This window comes from Procambarus clarkii, chromosome 93, assembly GCF_040958095.1.
Source record: "Procambarus clarkii isolate CNS0578487 chromosome 93, FALCON_Pclarkii_2.0, whole genome shotgun sequence".
Classification (NCBI taxonomy): domain Eukaryota; kingdom Metazoa; phylum Arthropoda; class Malacostraca; order Decapoda; family Cambaridae; genus Procambarus; species Procambarus clarkii.
Window position 1 is genome coordinate 3,202,898 of NC_091242.1, and position 20,859 is coordinate 3,223,756.

The window sequence follows — 20,859 nt, forward strand, 5'->3', positions numbered from 1 at the left end:
CAGCATAGCATGTCAGTGCAGCATCAACATACTAGCAGCATCAGTACAATAAGCAACCTAGAGGCAACTATAGGCAACAAAACGAGGCCGCTACCAACTTCACCTCTACGGAAGGAGAGCCTCTTGAAGCAGGCCATCCCCAACATCCTCCATATACTCCCCCACCATCCACAACAGTTTGTTAAATCCTCGAGGTAAGCTCCCTGCTCCGAGGGCGACTGTCAGTTTTGAAAGGTGCTCCGGCGCCTCTAGGCGTTGTTGGAGGATGGTGAGAGTAGCAGGGTACAAGGGGTGGGGAATTTGGTGACTGGGTTTGGGGTGAGCCAGTGTGCTGGTGACGGGGGGGGGGGGGGGTGTTCACCAGTCCAGCTGTACGGTCACCACACCGCCATGTCACCAAGATAACGTACGGGAGCACAAGCTTCCGTCATCACTGGCTCAGCTAACCACACTGATTCCACCGGTAAGGATACATCGTCCTCCGCCCTTCCCCTCTCTCTCTCTCTCTCTACTCTCACCCGCCCTCTCCCTTTACTCTCACCCTCCCTCACTCTCTTCCTCTCTAGCCCCACATGCACAGTGGGCGTGGAGTACCATCCCGGCCCACCGTAACCATGCACTCCACTCCGGGAACACCCACTTGCTGTGAGAAGCCTCAGTACTTGCTCCAGACCTGTGGGAATGTTCCACACCTTACCTCACTCCTCTCTTCCTTGTTATATGTCCCTCACTCCTCCCTCTCTCTCCCTCTCTCTCTCTCTCTTGTCCCTATCTCCTCTGCTCACTACTGCTTTACGACAGTAGGCATTTTGCGATCGTGATGTGAAACCTGAATTCCCGGATTTTCTCAGTACCGGCCATAGCAGTGTCCCCTCACGATCCCCCACTTTCTCTCTTCCCAGCTGGGTGCTTCAGTTTGTGTCTTATAGACGTTATATTGTATGTTCAGCATTTTGACTTCCACCACCACCATCCACCACCACCACCCACCACTCACCACTCACCTACAACCACTACTTACAACCACCACAACAACCTATCTTTACTGCTTTCCTTAACACAACCAACGTCCCCAATACTGTTCCAGCTCCCAAATCGCCAAGCAATCTCGGCAACCCCAGACCAGATCTTAATTATCTTCCTTTTTGTTTTGGTCCCCCTCTGTATGTGTGTGTGTGTGTGTGTGTGTGTGTGTGTGTGTGTGTGTGTATGTGTGCTTACTTAACAGTGACCACCTAACAGTGACTACGGGGAAGTGCCGCCTAGCACTATACCCCGCCTACTAGCCTTGCTGTACCCTTTCCGTTATGATTTTACTCTCCTGAGGTTCGAGTTCTTTGTTGAGTCTGGTCTTAAAGTTGTGGGTGGAGGTGGCTTCTGTGACTTATTCCTTCAAGTCATTCCACTTGTTGACCACCCGTACAGGGAAAGGAACTATCAGGAGAAAACGCCAAGCTATTACGATTGTATAGCACTGGGAAGGGGTCAGGATAAGGATTTGGGATGGGACGGGAGGAAGGAATGGTGCCCAACCACTTGGACGGTCGGGGATTGAACGCCGACCTGCATGCAGCGAGGCCGTTGCTCAAGTACAGGGCACGAGTATTTCCTGACATTTCTCGACATATTTGAGTTTCCAGCTTTCACCTAAGTTATCTTCTCTTACTTTGTCTCAATTTAAAGAGAGTGGCCTTGTCCACCTTTTCCACCCCCCCCCCCTCATAGTGGGGCAGCCAGAGGCTTACGGCCCACGCAGGAATATCCCTGACAAAATATTCCCCTCGGTATTTTGCATATTATTATAATATCCCTTCAGTTTTCTCTTCTCTAAGATTGTGAGACTTAGCTCCTGTAACCTTTCCTTGTAGTTTAACTCTCTTATTTATGCCACTAATCTTGTTGCTCTACACTTTTCAATCTTAGTTTTATGCTTCACAAGGTGTGGCGTCCAGGTCGGTGCTGCATATTTCAGCATTGGTCTAACATATGTTCTATAGATTATCAGGAAAGATGACATATTTATGGGTTTAAATGCCCTTGTAACGGTTACCATTTGCATCTGTTGTTACCCTGTTTGTGTGTACCTCTGGTGGTGGTGTACGGATTATATCAACGCTCGAATATTTGTCTTTTTTGGATTCCTCTAGTTGCCTTCCTCTTATGGTTTAAATATCTCCTGATCTCTGTTCTCCCTCTCACGTCTTCATTACCTTACACTTGTTGCGACTGAATTTAAACAGCCATTGTCTGCACATACCTGAAGTTTGTTAAGGTCTTCCATAATTTGTTTGTGAAGCTATTTGCAAAGTTGACATGTACGAGGTCACTTTATCGGGTACGTCATATATATCAATTAGGAATAGCAGTGGTCCTACGGCTGAACTATAGGGTCCTAAGGTGCCACATCTCTCAGGCTCGACCCCTCTTATCTGTCACCTTTTGTTTTCTGTCCGTCAGGTATTTCTTCACCCAGTTTAGTGTCTTACTAATTATCATATCTTTTTTTTCTCCATTTTGTACACCAGCCTTTCGTGAAGAACAGTATCACATTACCCTTGACAAACTGGGCAGATACATTTGATAAATTGAGAGCAAGGAACTGCAGCTTGCTCGCTCCAATAACACGTCTCGAAGCACAACATTTCACCCTATAAACGTTTTGGCCCTGGACTTATCAACAGAGAAACGCTAAGACCTCAGGTCCTGGAACGTTTCGGTCGCTTCAGAACGTTGTAATCCATAATTGTGTTCACCCTCAGCAATTTCTAGATGGGAAGAAGCCTCATAGCTTTATCTACCTCATTCTAACCTGAGTACAGCCTCATTTCATCTAACCTGAAGGTAATGTGGCTTTAGTCAATCTAAATGTAGCATAATTTCACTTATAGTGTTTGAGGTCAAGAGCTTGTGTTATGTTACACTAGGAGCCTCGTGGCACAGTTGTCATTCATGACCTATAAAGTTCATTAGCCAGTACTAGCAAACCCTGGAGAGGTTATTGGGATATCTTTTACTCCACCAGAATGGATAAATCAACTGTCAAGCATTATCTACCTCATACCGGTAGAATCAAGGAGTCTTAGTAGTAGATACACAAATGTATAATGCCAGAGTATGACAAAGTTCTTTCCAACATAGCATTCGTGTGGCGTGCTCAGCACTTAACAGATTCGTCACTTACAGCTACCTGCTACAAGTAATCTTAGCACAATCTACTACTGATAGATGTTTTGTGCTGACCATACATACATATACTATAGATTTTGCCCTTATAAGTGTGGTATCACCGCTGTTAGAATAACCCCGCCGCTGGCCGCGGATATCCTCCTCCTGGCGACAGGGAAAGAGTTACTCTTCCGCCATGCTTTCTGCCATTGATTTTTTCCTCAACATCAAAACGTTCCTGAGATACAGTATAATTGTCTTTTTGCTCTCTCTCTCTCTCTCTCTCTCTCTCTCTCTCTCTCTCTCTCTCCTATCGCCAGATCATTGACCGTCTGGAGTAGGAAGGACTATGATTGTCATACAGTCTCCGCCGGCCCTCTGTATGCTCCCCACTTCCCCAACCCTACTTTTCCTATCCTAAACTCATCTCTCCCTTCCCCTATACCATTACTCACTTTCCCACCCAACCAATAGGTTCGCAACCCATCCCAACCCTTCCGTCCCCACCTCAGCCTTCACCTCTCCCTCGGCCACTACCGATACAACCCCCCACCAATATCTTCATAACCCCGTACCATGACCCGCACCTCACGGAGCCCCCTCCCCCGCCCCCCCACACAAACTCACCCCACCATAAACAAGGTTCATTCAGAGGGCCGGTGATAGTATAGCTTTAAGGTGCTTGGCAGAACACCTCTCTTTTGCTCTCTTTCTCCCTTGCTCTCTTTCCCTCTCGCTCTCTTTCTCTCTCGCTCTTTCTCTCTTGCTCTCTTTTCCTCTCGCTCTTTCTCTCTTGCTCTCGCTTTCTTTCATTCTTACTTCCTCGCTATCTTTCTCTCTCTCGCTCTTTTTCTCTTGTTCTCTTTCTCGCTTTCTTTCTCTCGCTCTCTTCTTTCTCTCTCGCTTTATCGATCCTTACATCAAATTTTAATTTTGCTCTTATCTTTGTGAGATGTGATCGTTGAAGTCTTGCAGATACCAGCATGTGCGTTATTAAAACACCTGAAAATACACATTATAGCAAGTGCACACAGAGCTCAACTACAGGAAGGCAAGAGCGTACACACACACACACACACACACACACACACACACACACACACACACACACACACACACAACGAGCTATTAGGTGAGTACACACACACACACACACACACACACACACACACATTCACCAGTAACCTGCACACCAGTCGATTGACAGTTCAGAGGCGGGATCAAAGAGCCGCAGCTCAACCGCCACAAGCACAACCAGGTGGGTGCACACACACAACTGAGCTAAGATGAAGGCACCAGATGTGGTTGTAGGGGGGGATGGGGGGGCAGCGAGGGGCTATAACTATACACATATACAAAGATGTATATAGCACAACAGCCCAACCCACTTCAGGAGTAATTATTATAGTCAAGACGTCCTCCTCTAAACTCAAATGTGTAAATACACAAGCATACACACATTCGTAAACATTAGATGAATTAACAACAACCTTCGATAATCAATAAGAAAATATCGCAAACAACAAATTCTTATTAATACGAAAGTTATTTAGATATGTTTTAGCAAATCTCTTTATTTCCCATTTTCTATGGTGGAGCCCCCCGCCCCCCTCACCCCAGGGACCCCCCTAAGAGTTGCCAGCTTCGCCAATATTCCATTGCTTATCGAGGCTAATTGCACATTCCTCGTCAATATCGCATTCTAATGGCTCGGAGAATATGGCGACGGCTCTCCAATATCATCGCTATTTCCATCGTTTATCCAATATCTATTCCAGTTTTCACGTATTTATTGACAAATATCTTTTCAACTGCCATACGATCCAATCTCTTTGTTTTCATGGTATAGATGTGTCATACCTAATAGCCAGAACTGCACTTCTTGGCCTAGTATGCAAGGCACAATTTACCTAATAGGCAGAGTGATTTTCAAAATTTAAAAAAAATTCTTTCCAAAATGACTTATTCCAATTATTATTATTATATTAAGAACATTAATTATTAAATAAGTTAAGTTAGGTTACGATAGGTTAGGTTACAATAGGAAAGGTTTGATCAAATTTCATGTTAGTTTTAACTCAAAATTTTATGTTAGTTTTAACTCAAACTTAAAAAAGAAAACAAATCCGTTCATATATAATGTTATGGAAAGTTTTATCATTCCACAAGGAAAACGTTTTGAAATGATATTTCAAGAAAATTTGGCTCGTTAGGCAATTTGGCCTATTACGTACAACATGCACACACACACACACACACACACACACACACACACACACACACACACACACACACACACACACACACACACACACACACACACACATACACGCGCACACACATACACGCGCACACACACACACACACACACACACACACACTAGGGGGGGCCTCGTAGCCTGGTGGATAGCGCGCAGGACTCGTAATTCTGTGGCGCGGGTTCGATTCCCGCACGAGGCAGAAACAAATGGGCAAAGTTTCTTTCACCCTAAGTGCCCCTGTTACCTAGCAGTAAATAGGTACCTGGGAGTTAGTCAGCTGTCACGGGCTGCTTCCTGGGGTGTGTGTGTGTGTGTGGTGTGGGAAAAAAAAGAAAAAGAAAAAAGGTAGTTAGTAAACAGTTGATTGACAGTTGAGAGGCGGGCCGAAAGAGCAAAGCTCAACCCCCGTAAAAACACAACTAGTAAACACAACTAGTAAACACACATATCTGGAAAGATTATATATATTTCAGTTTATGGTCAATGTGTACTTCGAGCAATAGTGTTTAAAAGACCTAACATTAAGTAGAGTTAAAGCGTAGCTTTGATTAATATCCACGAGTGTTTCAGCACTTTCTTGCCTTCTTCCCTCTTCTTACTGACAGTAGACAATAAGGGTTACATTGCTCTTTTCTTGTTCTATTGAAGACCCTTAACAGGCTAAAACATATACTCACTCCACACATTCTCATGTGCTATCTACATGTACAAAACCTTGTTCCTAAATGCTAATCTTGTTCTGAAACTTTTCCTTGATTGGTGTAATCTAACCCATAAGCACCACACCAGTAATAAATATATCTTTGATATCCCCGACGGTCTCGCTTCATGCAGGTCGGCGTTCAATCCCCGACCGTCCAAGTGGTTCGACACCATTCCTTTCCCCCCATCCCATCCTAAATCCTTATCCTGACCCCTTTCCAGTGCTATATAGTCGTAATGGTTTGGCGCTTTCCCCTGAAAATTCCCTCCCACTCCACGCAAATAGGACCCAGTCTTTGGAACTCCCTGATGAATTAAAACATTGTCTAACCTATGCCTTGTTCAAAAGTAAAACCCAAAAGTACCTAATTTCATTCTCATAGTTTTTTACCTTGTGCTTCAAACTCACACTATCTCGTGCTACTCACTCCCTCAATGTTAGTACTTGAGACACATATCCTTACCAGGGTAATCACCGCTATCAACTTAAAGGCTGACTGTTCGGGTGACGATTTGAGTCACTCAAGGATTGCTATATAGCGTTCCACTGTAGCGACTCAGCTATGGGGCGATTACTATACAGTGATTCAACTATACATACATACTATGCAATGACTCAATTGCAGTAACTATGGTGACAACTATAGAGTGACTCGACTATACAGTGTCATCCAGACTCCACCATAGAGCGGACACAACACTACCACCATCATACAGTGTCCCCCTCTTATAACATACATCACTGACGTCCATATAACAGCTTAATTATAAGGGCAATAATTATTCCCCACCATGACAGAGGGAAGTAATTAGTGTGCTAATGACAGAACCAATCATTATGTTGTTTTAAAGCTGAGTATAATGCCTCCACCACGATATACTCCAGCAGCCACGGTATGAGTATAATGCCTCCAGCACGATATACTCCAGCAGCCACGGTATGAGTATAATGCCTCCACCACGATATACTCCAGCAGCCACGGTATGAGTATAATGCCTCCAGCACGATATACTCCAGCAGCCACGGTATGAGTATAATGCCTCCAGCACGATATACTCCAGCAGCCACGGTATGAGTATAATGCCTCCACCACGATATACTCCAGCAGCCACGGTATTAATAATATTTAGACAAGAGTAAATGTATATTTGAATATATTTCAGTCTTAAATGACAATCTATTTCCTTACGGCAACGTATGTAATTTTTGTGTACCTAATTTGTGAAGTACATCATTGTAACACCATCTGACTTATGATGAACATATAATTGGGAACAAAGTGGATATGAATCATATGACATACACAAGGCAAGTATGTAGGTATGTACACTTCAACTAACTCCCCGTGACACAATTTGTGACGCAGAGGAGTACAACTTGTGACACAGAGGAGTACAACTGTGACGCAGAGGAGTACAACTGTGACGCAGAGTAGTACAACATGTGACACAGAGGAATACTCACTGTACTTCTTGTGGGTGGGGTTGTGATGACGACATGTGTAGAGGAGGAGAGAGAGGAGGAGGAGGACCAGTAGCGAGGCACCGGTAATAGTGCCAACCAGTACTGGCATCTGCTCCTCTGGCACTCTCCAGGGTCCCACAGACACGCCCCTCTCAGCCACCGCCGACGACGACCCTCGCCCACCTGTCGTATTTTGCTGTAATGTACAAAACGAATTAATACACATACCATAATGGGTCCAAGAGCTGGAGCACAACAATCTCTAAGGTATACCATAATGGGTCCAAGAGCTGGAGCACAACAATCTCTAAGGTAATTAGTGTACACTTGTAAATTGCGCATAGTTCTGAGTGCACTTACCTTCCACCAATAATACCCCTAAGTCAATGTTAGTATCAAAATTATTTATATATACACAGACTGTTACAGAACCATGGGGGAAAATTAGTACCTTAACCCACACGTATGAAATGAAGTGATGACGTTTCGGTCCGCCCAGGACCATTGTCAAGTGAGGATAAGGGTCCAGGACAGACCGAGACGTCGTTATAAGGGTCCAGGACAGACCGAGACGTCGTTATAAGGGTCTAGAACATACCGAGACGTCGTTATAAGGGTCCAGGATAGACCGAGACGTCGTTATAAGGGTCCAGGACAGACCGAGACGTCGTTATAACGGTCCAGAACAGACCGATACGTCGTTATAAGGGTCCAGAACAGACCGAGACGTCGTTATAAGGGTCTAGAACATACCGAGACGTCGTTATAAGGGTCCAGGATAGACCGAGACGTCGTTATAAGGATCCAGGACAGACCGAGACGTCGTTATAAGGGTCCAGGACAGACCGAGACGTCGTTATAACGGTCCAGAACAGACCGAGACGTCGTTATAAGGGTCCAGAACAGACCGAGACGTCGTTATAAGGGTCCAGGATAGACCGAGACGTCGTTATAAGGGTCCAGGACAGACCGAGACGTCGTTATAAGGGTCCAGGACAGACCGAGACGTCGTTATAAGGGTCCAGGACAGACCGAGACGTCGTTATAACGGTCCAGAACAGACCGATACGTCGTTATAAGGGTCCAGAACAGACCGAGACGTCGTTATAAGGGTCTAGAACATACCGAGACGTCGTTATAAGGGTCCAGGATAGACCGAGACGTCGTTATAAGGATCCAGGACAGACCGAGACGTCGTTATATGGGTCCAGGACAGACCGAGACGTCGTTATAAGGGTCCAGAACAGACCGAGACGTCGTTATAAGGGTCTAGGAGAATGATCTCTTCCAATTCGAAGTATCTCTCTCATTAATGCTATATTTCTCGTCGTCTGAGAAGGAATCTCTTCTTTGACGATATATCTCCACTCCTTGTCCAGATATCTCTTCTTGTGAGGGAAGACCTAACTTGTGGTGAGGTATCTCTGCCCTAGTGAGACATCTCTCTCACTGGTGCCGTTCCCACTACCAAGGACCAATTGTGTTGTTCGCCAGCAAACTTTTGTAAGTTTTTTATGAGATTATGAGAAGATTATGCGAAGAGGAAGGAGAGGATGATAAAGAAGGAAATGAGTAAAGAGAGGAAGAGAAGGAGGAAGGGGATGAGAAATGAAAGGAGAATTAAGATAATGAGAACAATAAAAGAAAAGAGGATGAAAGGGAGATAGTAGAAGAGGAACACTATGAAACGGTAGAGGCAGAGAAGCAAACGTAGATGAAAGACAAAGAAAAAGAGAGAAATAAGCGAAGAGATAAAGATGGTCTGTGGTCTAGGAATGTTCTCCCTCTGACGCTCCTCTTCAACACCTTGAGGTTATCTTGAGGTGCTTCCGGGGCTTATCGTCCCCGCGGCCCGGTCGTCGACCTGGCCTCCTGGTTGCCGGACTGATCAACCAGGCTGTTGGACGCGGCTGCTCGCAGTCTGACGTATGAGTCACAGCCTGGTTGATCAGGTAGTCAATGCACAGAGAGCAGTAACACTAAGGTGATGTAGCAGTGAATAAATCCCTGTACGGATGTTCAGCGAGAACAGGAAAATTCAGTGAAAACAATGGGAGAAGTGGGGATTTTCCCATTGATACATTCACGTTAGTGAATGTATCAATGCTCGCTGAGGTGCTCGCTCAGACCAGTGGGTGCTCGCTCACACCAGTGGGTGCTCTCTCAGATCAGTGGGTGCTCGTTCACAACTGTGGGTGCTCGCTCACACCTGTGGGTGCTCGCTCACACCTGTGGGTGCTCGCTCAGACCAGTGGGTGCTCGCTCACACCAGTGGGTGCTCTCTCAGATCAGTGGGTGCTCGTTCACAACTGTGGGTGCTCGCTCACACCTGTGGGTGCTCGGGCAGACCTGTGGGTGCTCGCTCAGACCAGTGGGTGCTCGGGCAGACCTGTGGGTGCTCGCTCAGACCTGTGGGTGCTCGCTCAGACCTGTGGGTGCTCGCTCAGACCTGTGGGTGCTCGCTCAGACCTGTGGGTGCTCGCTCACACCTGTGGGTGCTCGCTCACACCTGTGGGTGCTCGCTCACACCAGTGGGTGCTCGCTCACACCTGTGGGTGCTCGCTCACACCTGTGGGTGCTCGCTCAGACCTGTGGGTGCTCGCTCAGACCTGTGGGTGCTCGCTCAGACCTGTGGGTGCTCGCTCACACCTGTGGGTGCTCGCTCAGACCTGTGGGTGCTCGCTCAGACCTGTGGGTGCTCGCTCAGACCTGTGGGTGCTCGCTCAGACCTGTGGGTGCTCGCTCACACCTGTGGGTGCTCGCTCACACCTGTGGGTGCTCGCTCACACCTGTGGGTGCTCGCTCACACCAGTGGGTGCTCGCTCACACCTGTGGGTGCTCGCTCACACCTGTGGGTGCTCGCTCACACCTGTGGGTGCTCGCTCACACCTGTGGGTGCTCGCTCACACCTGTGGGTGCTCGCTCAGACCAGTGGGTGCTCGGGCAGACCTGTGGGTGCTCGCTCAGACCAGTGGGTGCTCGGGCAGACCTGTGGGTGCTCGGTCACATCAGTGGTTGCTCGCTCAGACCAGTGGGTGCTCGCTCACACCAGTGGGTGCTCGCTCACACCTGTGGGTGCTCGCTCACACCAGTGGGTGCTCGCTCACACCTGTGGGTGCTCGCTCACACCAGTGGGTGCTCGCTCACACCTGTGGGTGCTCGCTCACACCTGTGGGTGCTCGCTCACACCTGTGGGTGCTCGCTCACACCTGTGGGTGCTCGCTCACACCTGTGGGTGCTCGCTCACACCTGTGGGTGCTCGCTCACACCTGTGGGTGCTCGCTCACACCTGTGGGTGCTCGCTCACACCTGTGGGTGCTCGCTCACACCTGTGGGTGCTCGCTCACACCTGTGGGTGCTCGCTCACACCTGTGGGTGCTCGCTCACACCTGTGGGTGCCCGCTCACACCTGTGGGTGCCCGCTCACACCTGTGGGTGCCCGCTCACACCTGTGGGTGCCCGCTCACACCTGTGGGTGCCCGCTCACACCTGTGGGTGCCCGCTCACACCTGTGGGTGCCCGCTCACACCTGTGGGTGCCCGCTCACACCTGTGGGTGCCCGCTCCCACCTGTGGGTGCCCGCTCCCACCTGTGGGTGCCCGCTCCCACCTGTGGGTGCCCGCTCCCACCTGTGGGTGCCCGCTCCCACCTGTGGGTGCCCGCTCCCACCTGTGGGTGCCCGCTCCCACCTGTGGGTGCCCGCTCCCACCTGTGGGTGCCCGCTCCCACCTGTGGGTGCCCGCTCCCACCTGTGGGTGCCCGCTCCCACCTGTGGGTGCCCGCTCCCACCTGTGGGTGCCCGCTCCCACCTGTGGGTGCCCGCTCCCACCTGTGGGTGCCCGCTCCCACCTGTGGGTGCCCGCTCCCACCTGTGGGTGCCCGCTCCCACCTGTGGGTGCCCGCTCCCACCTGTGGGTGCCCGCTCCCACCTGTGGGTGCCCGCTCCCACCTGTGGGTGCCCGCTCCCACCTGTGGGTGCCCGCTCCCACCTGTGGGTGCCCGCTCCCACCTGTGGGTGCCCGCTCCCACCTGTGGGTGCCCGCTCCCACCTGTGGGTGCCCGCTCCCACCTGTGGGTGCCCGCTCCCACCTGTGGGTGCCCGCTCCCACCTGTGGGTGCCCGCTCCCACCTGTGGGTGCCCGCTCCCACCTGTGGGTGCCCGCTCCCACCTGTGGGGGCCCGCTCCCACCTGTGGGTGCCCGCTCCCACCTGTGGGTGCCCGCTCCCACCTGTGGGTGCCGCTCCCACCTGTGGGTGCCCGCTCCCACCTGTGGGTGCCCGCTCCCACCTGTGGGTGCCCGCTCCCACCTGTGGGTGCCCGCTCCCACCTGTGGGTGCCCGCTCCCACCTGTGGGTGCCCGCTCCCACCTGTGGGTGCCCGCTCCCACCTGTGGGTGCCCGCTCCCACCTGTGGGTGCCCGCTCCCACCTGTGGGTGCCCGCTCCCACCTGTGGGTGCCCGCTCCCACCTGTGGGTGCCCGCTCCCACCTGTGGGTGCCCGCTCCCACCTGTGGGTGCCCGCTCCCACCTGTGGGTGCCCGCTCCCACCTGTGGGTGCCCGCTCCCACCTGTGGGTGCCCGCTCCCACCTGTGGGTGCCCGCTCCCACCTGTGGGTGCCCGCTCCCACCTGTGGGTGCCCGCTCCCACCTGTGGGTGCCCGCTCCCACCTGTGGGTGCCCGCTCCCACCTGTGGGTGCCCGCTCCCACCTGTGGGTGCCCGCTCCCACCTGTGGGTGCCCGCTCCCACCTGTGGGTGCCCGCTCCCACCTGTGGGTGCCCGCTCCCACCTGTGGGTGCCCGCTCCCACCTGTGGGTGCCCGCTCCCACCTGTGGGTGCCCGCTCCCACCTGTGGGTGCCCGCTCCCACCTGTGGGTGCCCGCTCCCACCTGTGGGTGCCCGCTCCCACCTGTGGGTGCCCGCTCCCACCTGTGGGTGCCCGCTCCCACCTGTGGGTGCCCGCTCCCACCTGTGGGTGCCCGCTCCCACCTGTGGGTGCCCGCTCCCACCTGTGGGTGCCCGCTCCCACCTGTGGGTGCCCGCTCCCACCTGTGGGTGCCCGCTCCCACCTGTGGGTGCCCGCTCCCACCTGTGGGTGCCCGCTCCCACCTGTGGGTGCCCGCTCCCACCTGTGGGTGCCCGCTCCCACCTGTGGGTGCCCGCTCCCACCTGTGGGTGCCCGCTCCCACCTGTGGGTGCCCGCTCAGACCTGTGGGTGCCCGGGCAGACCTGTGGGTGCCCGCTCCCCACCTGTGGGTGCCCGCTCCCCACTTGTGGGATTTCTCTCTGTGGATTATTATTATAGCCATAAAAGTTGTGTCAGTTCGTCGAAAAGCAAATTTGCAAAACATTCCTTCAATACAGCAGTATATATATATATATATATATATTAGAGGAATGTGAAGGTCGGGGGCTGCCCTTAGGTTAATACTCCATCCATGATCATAACTTTAGTTTTTATATGGAAATGTTGGTAAGTCGAACACCAGGTGTACATAATGGCAGGAGTTAATGTAGCAGTTGTGTTGACTATGGCAATGGTGATCCTCTTGTTGGGAGAGGGAGGGAGAGAGGGAGAGAAAGGGAGGGAAGGGAAAAGAAATATAAATAAAATTGAGCAAAATATTATGGAATCCAAAGACACAAGCACACACTTACATTGTCCTATCTCTCCCAGACCTCTTGCCATCTCTCCCAGACCTCTTGCCATCTCTCCCAGCCCTCTTGCCATCTCTCCCAGCCCTCTTGCCATCTCTCCCAACCCTCTTGCCATCTCTCCCAGCCCTCTTGCCATCTCTCCCAGCCCTCTTGCCATCTCTCCCAGCCCTCTTGCCATCTCTCCCAGCCCTCTTGCCATCTCTCCCAGCCCTCTTGCCATCTCTCCCAGCCCTCTTGCCATCTCTCCCAGCCCTCTTGCCATCTCTCCCAGCCCTCTTGCCATCTCTCCCAACCCTCTTGCCATCTCTCCCAGCCCTCTTGCCATCTCTCCCAGCCCTCTTGCCATCTCTCCCAACCCTCTTGCCATCTCTCCCAGCCCTCTTGCCATCTCTCCCAGCCCTCTTGCCATCTCTCCCAGCCCTCTTGCCATCTCTCCCAACCCTCTTGCCATCTCTCCCAGCGCTCTTGCCATCTCTCCCAGCCCTCTTGCCATCTCTCCCAGCCCTCTTGCCATCTCTCCCAACCCTCTTGCCATCTCTCCCAGCCCTCTTGCCATCTCTCCCAACCCTCTTGCCATCTCTCCCAGCCCTTTTGCCATCTCTCCCAGCCCTCTTGTCATCTCTCCCAACCCTCTTGCCATCTCTCCCAGCCCTCTTGCCATATCTCCCAGCCCTCTTGCCATCTCTCCCAGCCCTCTTGCCATCTCTCCCAGCCCTCTTGCCATCTCTCCCAGCCCTCTTGCCATCTCTCCCAACCCTCTTGCCATCTCTCCCAGCCCTCTTGCCATCTCTCCCAGCCCTCTTGCCATCTCTCCCAGCCCTCTTGCCATCTCTCCCAACCCTCCTTCCCATCTTTACTCCCTCCCCCACCATCATTCTCAGTAGAATCAAAACACAGGCATAAATTTCTTCCTGCTGTGTGTGTGTAGGCAATAGATGTGACCCTCCTTGTGAGACACCCTCCTTGTGAGACACCCTCCTTGTGAGACACCCTCCTTGTGAGACACCCTCCTTGTGAGACACCCTCCTTGTGAGACACCCTCCTTGTGAGACACACACCTTGTGAGACACCCTCCTTGTGAGACACACACCTTGTGAGACACCCTCCTTGTGAGACACCCTCCTTGTGAGACACACACCTTGTGAGACACCCTCCTTGCGAGACACACACCTTGTGAGACACCCTCCTTGTGAGACACCCTCCTTGTGAGACACACACCTTGTGAGACACCCTCCTTGTGAGACACCCTCCTTGTGAGACACCCTCCTTGTGAGACACCCTCCTTGTGAGACACCCTCCTTGTGAGACACCCTCCTTGTGAGACATCCTCCTTGTGAGACACCCTCCTTGTGAGACACCCTCCTTGTGAGACACCCTCCTTGTGAGACACCCTCCTTGTGAGACACACACCTTGTGAGACACCCTCCTTGTGAGACACCCTCCTTGTGAGACACCCTCCTTGTGAGACACACAACTCTTGAGACACCCTCCTTGTGAGACACCCTCCTTGTGAGACACACACCTTGTGAGACACCCTCCTTGTGAGACACCCTCCTTGTGAGACACACACCTTGTGAGACACCCTCCTTGTGAGACACACAACTCTTGAGACACCCTCCTTGTGAGACACCCTCCTTGTGAGACACACACCTTGTGAGACACCCTCCTTGTGAGACACCCTCCTTGTGAGACACCCTCCTTGTGAGACACCCTCCTTGTGAGACACCCTCCTTGTGAGACACCCTCCTTGTGAGACACCCTCCTTGTGAGACACACACCTTGTGAGACACCCTCCTTGTGAGACACCCTCCTCGTGAGACACCCTCCTTGTGAGACACCCTCCTTGTGAGACACACACCTTGTGAGACACCCTCCTTGTGAGACACCCTCCTTGTGAGACACACACCTTGTGAGACACCCTCCTTGTGAGACACCCTCCTTGTGAGACACCCTCCTTGCGAGACACACACCTTGTGAGACACCCTCCTTGTGAGACACCCTCCTTGTGAGACACCCTCCTTGTGAGACACACACCTTGTGAGACACCCTCCTTGTGAGACACCCTCCTTGTGAGACACCCTCCTTGTGAGACACCCTCCTTGTGAGACACCCTCCTTGTGAGACACCCTCCTTGTGAGACATCCTCCTTGTGAGACACCCTCCTTGTGAGACACCCTCCTTGTGAGACACCCTCCTTGTGAGACACACACCTTGTGAGACACCCTCCTTGTGAGACACACACATTGTGAGACACCCTCCTTGTGAGACACCCTCCTTGTGAGACACACACCTTGTGAGACACCCTCCTTGTGAGACACCCTCCTTGTGAGACACACACTCTTGAGACACCCTCCTTGTGAGACACCCTCCTTGTGAGACACACACCTTGTGAGACACCCTCCTTGTGAGACACACACCTTGTGAGACACCCTCCTTGTGAGACACACACCTTGTGAGACACCCACCTTGTGAGACACCCTCCTTGTGAGACACCCTCCTTGTGAGACACACACCTTGTGAGACACCCTCCTTGTGAGACACACACCTTGTGAGACACCCTCCTTGTGAGACACACACCTTGTGAGACACCCTCCTTGTGAGACACCCTCCTTGTGAGACACACACCTTGTGAGACACCCTCCTTGTGAGACACCCTCCTTGTGAGACACACACCTTGTGAGACACCCTCCTTGTGAGACACCCTCCTTGTGAGACACCCTCCTTGTGAGACACCTTGTGAGACACCCTCCTTGTGAGACACACAACTCTTGAGACACCCTCCTTGTGAGACACACACCTTGTGAGACACCCTCCTTGTGAGACACACACCTTGTGAGACAGCCTCCTTGTGAGACACCCTCCTTGTGAGACACCCACCTTGTGAGACACCCTCCTTGTGAGACACCCTCCTTGTGAGACACCCTCCTTGTGAGACACCCTCCTTGTGAGACACCCTCCTTGTGAGACACACACCTTGTGAGACAGCCTCCTTGTGAGACACCCTCCTTGTGAGACACCCACCTTGTGAGACACCCTCCTTGTGAGACACCCTCCTTGTGAGACACCCTCCTTGTGAGACACCCTCCTTGTGAGACACCCTCCTTGTGAGACACTCTCCTTGTGAGACACCCTCCTTGTGAGACACCCTCCTTGCGAGACACCCTCCTCGTGAGACACCCTCCTTGTGAGACACCCTCCTCGTGTGACACCCTCCTTGTGAGACACCCTCCTTGTGAGACACCCACCTTGTGAGACACCCTCCTTGTGAGACACCCTCCTTGTGAGACACCCTCCTTGTGAGACACCCTCCTTGTGAGACACCCTCCTAGTGAGACACTCTCCTTGTGAGACACCCTCCTTGTGAGACACCCTCCTTGTGAGACACCCTCCTCGTGAGACACCCTCCTTGTGAGACACCCTCCTCGTGTGACACCCTCCTTGTGAGACACCCTCCTTGTGAGACACCCACCTTGTGAGACACCCACCTTGTGAGACACCCTCCTTGTGAGACACCCTCCTTGTGAGACACCCTCCTTGTGAGACACCCTCCTTGTGAGACACACACCTTGTGAGACACCCTCCTTGTGAGACACACACCTTGTGAGACACCCTCCTTGTGAGACACCCTCCTTGTGAGACACCCTCCTTGTGAGACATCCTCCTTGTGAGACACCCTCCTTGTGAGACACCCTCCTTGTGAGACACCCTCCTTGTGAGACACACACCTTGTGAGACACCCTCCTTGTGAGACACCCTCCTTGTGAGACACCCTCCTTGTGAGACACACACCTTGTGAGACACCCTCCTTGTGAGACACCCTCCTTGTGAGACACACACCTTGTGAGACACCCTCCTTGTGAGACACACAACTCTTGAGACACCCTCCTTGTGAGACACCCTCCTTGTGAGACACACACCTTGTGAGACACCCTCCTTGTGAGACACCCTCCTTGTGAGACACCCTCCTTGTGAGACACCCTCCTTGTGAGACACCCTCCTTGTGAGACACCCTCCTTGTGAGACACACACCTTGTGAGACACCCTCCTTGTGAGACACCCTCCTCGTGAGACACCCTCCTTGTGAGACACCCTCCTTGTGAGACACACACCTTGTGAGACACCCTCCTTGTGAGACACCCTCCTTGTGAGACACACACCTTGTGAGACACCCTCCTTGTGAGACACACAACTCTTGAGACACCCTCCTTGTGAGACACCCTCCTTGTGAGACACCCTCCTTGTGAGACACACACCTTGTGAGACACCCTCCTTGTGAGACACACAACTCTTGAGACACCCTCCTTGTGAGACACCCTCCTTGTGAGACACACACATTGTGAGACACCCTCCTTGTGAGACACCCTCCTTGTGAGACACACACCTTGTGAGACACCCTCCTTGTGAGACACCCTCCTTGTGAGACACCCTCCTTGTGAGACACACACCTTGTGAGACACCCTCCTTGTGAGACACACACCTTGTGAGACACCCTCCTTGTGAGACACACACCTTGTGAGACACCCTCCTTGTGAGACACACACCTTGTGAGACACCCACCTTGTGAGACACCCTCCTTGTGAGACAGCCTCCTTGTGAGACACCCTCCTTGTGAGACACCCTCCTTGTGAGACACACACCTTGTGAGACAGCCTCCTTGTGAGACACCCTCCTTGTGAGACACACACCTTGTGAGACACCCTCCTTGTGAGACACACAACTCTTGAGACACCCTCCTTGTGAGACACACACCTTGTGAGACACCCTCCTTGTGAGACACACACCTTGTGAGACACCCTCCTTGTGAGACACCCTCCTTGTGAGACACCCTCCTTGTGAGACACACACCTTGTGAGACACCCTCCTTGTGAGACACACAACTCTTGAGACACCCTCCTTGTGAGACACACACCTTGTGAGACACCCTCCTTGTGAGACACACACCTTGTGAGACAGCCTCCTTGTGAGACACCCTCCTTGTGAGACACCCACCTTGTGAGACACCCTCCTTGTGAGACACCCTCCTTGTGAGACACCCTCCTTGTGAGACACCCTCCTTGTGAGACACCCTCCTTGTGAGACACACACCTTGTGAGACAGCCTCCTTGTGAGACACCCTCCTTGTGAGACACCCACCTTGTGAGACACCCTCCTTGTGAGACACCCTCCTTGTGAGACACCCTCCTTGTGAGACACCCTCCTTGTGAGACACCCTCCTTGTGAGACACTCTCCTTGTGAGACACCCTCCTTGTGAGACACCCTCCTTGTGAGACACCCTCCTCGTGAGACACCCTCCTTGTGAGACACCCTCCTCGTGTGACACCCTCCTTGTGAGACACCCTCCTTGTGAGACACCCACCTTGTGAGACACCCTCCTTGTGAGACACCCTCCTTGTGAGACACCCTCCTTGTGAGACACCCTCCTTGTGAGACACCCTCCTTGTGAGACACCCTCCTTGTGAGACACCCTCCTTGTGAGACACTCTCCTCGTGAGACACCCTCCTCGTGAGACACCCTCCTTGTGAGACACCCTCCTCGTGAGACACCCTCCTTGTGAGACACCCTCCTCGTGAGACACCCTCCTTGTGAGACACCCTCCTTGTGAGACACCCTCCTTGTGAGACACCCTCCTCGTGAGACACCCTCCTTGTGAGACACCCTCCTCGTGAGACACCCTCCTTGTGAGACACCCTCCTTGTGAGACACCCTCCTTGTGAGACACCCTCCTCGTGAGACACCCTCCTCGTGAGACAAAAACACACGTCAGACTATACGAGTAACTTTAAGATAACCATAAATTTCACAAGTAAATAAAAGACCCATAAAACTTTCTTTTATATCCCTCTTGATAAATTATTGTTTCTCTCTTATCTGCCTAAACCTCCAGGTCTCTTGATGGTGAGTAGTGTCATCTCTCTCTCTCTCTCTCTCTCTCTCTCTCTCTCTCTCTCTCTCTCTCTCTCTCTCTCTCTCTGAGACAGACAGACAGACAGTGTGGAGGAGGACAGATGGAGGTGGAGGGGACAACATGTAACCACTACACTGCAAGGTATAAAAAGGTAAACATTACCTCACAACCTTTTATCCTCCCGAAGCGAATGTTTTAAATTAGTTAATGTGATTAAATTTGACATAATTCACTTTAGGCAAAACTCCAGACGCAATGATGAAGCAAGAGAACTCCGTATCCCGTGGCGCGTTCTCTCTGGTGGATGCTGGTCCGTGTGTGTGCGTGTGTGTGTGTGTGTGTGTGTGTGTGTGTGTGTGTGTGTGTGTGTGTGTGTGTGTGTGTGTGTGTGTGTGTGTGTGTCGCTACTGCTCACTTCGTCTAGGGATTAACTGGATAATAAGAGACTAATTACCACAGGTGGTACACCAACAAGGGGTCACAGGTGATAACTAAGTACCCAAATGAGTCACACAGCTGCAACGTCTCCTTGTCGGGGACAGGAAGCCTGTATTTGGGCTCCAAGATGTCCCATCGTGGCCTAACTCACAGGTACCTATTTTTACTGCAAGATGAATAGAGGCATAAGGTGAAAAGAAACGTGCCCAATGGTTTCTGTACTGCACGGAGCTTGAACTAGACTTCCTCGGTTGTGAGTCGAAGACGTAGACCACTGCGCCCATTATTTACAGAAATGTGTACACCAGTTGGCTGAGATGTGACACCAGGAGCAAAACTCAACCCGCGTCAACACAGAGTGGACATAGACGAAATGTTCACACGGAATAGTAACAGAACGAGGGGACATGGGTGGAAGCTGGAAACTCAGATGAGTCACAGAGATGTTAGGAAGTTTTCTTTTAGCGTGAGAGTAGTGGGAAAATGGAATGCACTTCAGGATCAGGTTGTGGAAGCAAATACTATTCATAATTTTAAAACTAGGTATGATAGGGAAATGGGACAGGAGTCATTGCTGTAAACAACCGATGCTCGAAAGGCGGGATCCAAGAGTCAATGCTCGATCCTGCAGACACAACTAGGTGAGTACAACTAGGTGAGTACAATTAGGTGAACACAAGTAGGTGAGTCAACTGGCGTCGTCTGGCACTGACAGGAGAACAAAAGGACTAATTTTTAAAGGTTTGATTTGTTTTGTCGGGGACAGAAAGCCCGCGCGTGTGCGTGTGTGTGTGTGTACTTTAGTCTTGTATGGAGGTCTCCCCAAAGTGGAACTACTGACACTCCACAGGATGAAACTCCACAACAGTTGCCTAACTGCTGCGAACCGATTTACTGCAAGGTGAACAGATGCATTAGGTAAAAGGAAACATGCTTAACCATTTCTATCCTTGGAATCGAACCCGAGATCCCTCATTGTCAGTCGAGAACGAAGCCAACTTTACTAGATGTTACGTTTATAGGCCGTAAATATTGAAGTGTCACAACTAAACAGTGTTTTCCTGTCCGTGACGTGACCATTATGGACAGTTACTAAGAGGCTAACAATGGTTACCTCGATGGGTAATCGTGTGGAGTCTCGCACACCTCGAAACCAGTCTTTTCACCCCTCAAAAAGCTAAACAGAACTGTGTTCCCGATAATTATATAGTATACCATACCTAACCCGCGCGCTCATCACAGAAAACGTGAGTACTGACTCGGT

The 20,859-nt window shown here is 51.7% G+C and overlaps 1 protein-coding gene across 2 annotated transcripts in view; it reads right to left on the reverse strand.

Annotated features, from left to right (window-relative positions):
• Positions 1–20,859, reverse strand: part of LOC123746843 (uncharacterized) — a 140,788-nt gene that overhangs the window by 12,970 nt on the left and 106,959 nt on the right. For both annotated transcript variants that reach the window (XM_069319416.1, XM_069319415.1), the window contains exon 3: positions 7,594–7,789. In XM_069319416.1, coding sequence (XP_069175517.1) covers positions 7,594–7,789 — 196 coding nt within the window. The remainder of the gene's footprint in view (positions 1–7,593; positions 7,790–20,859) is intronic.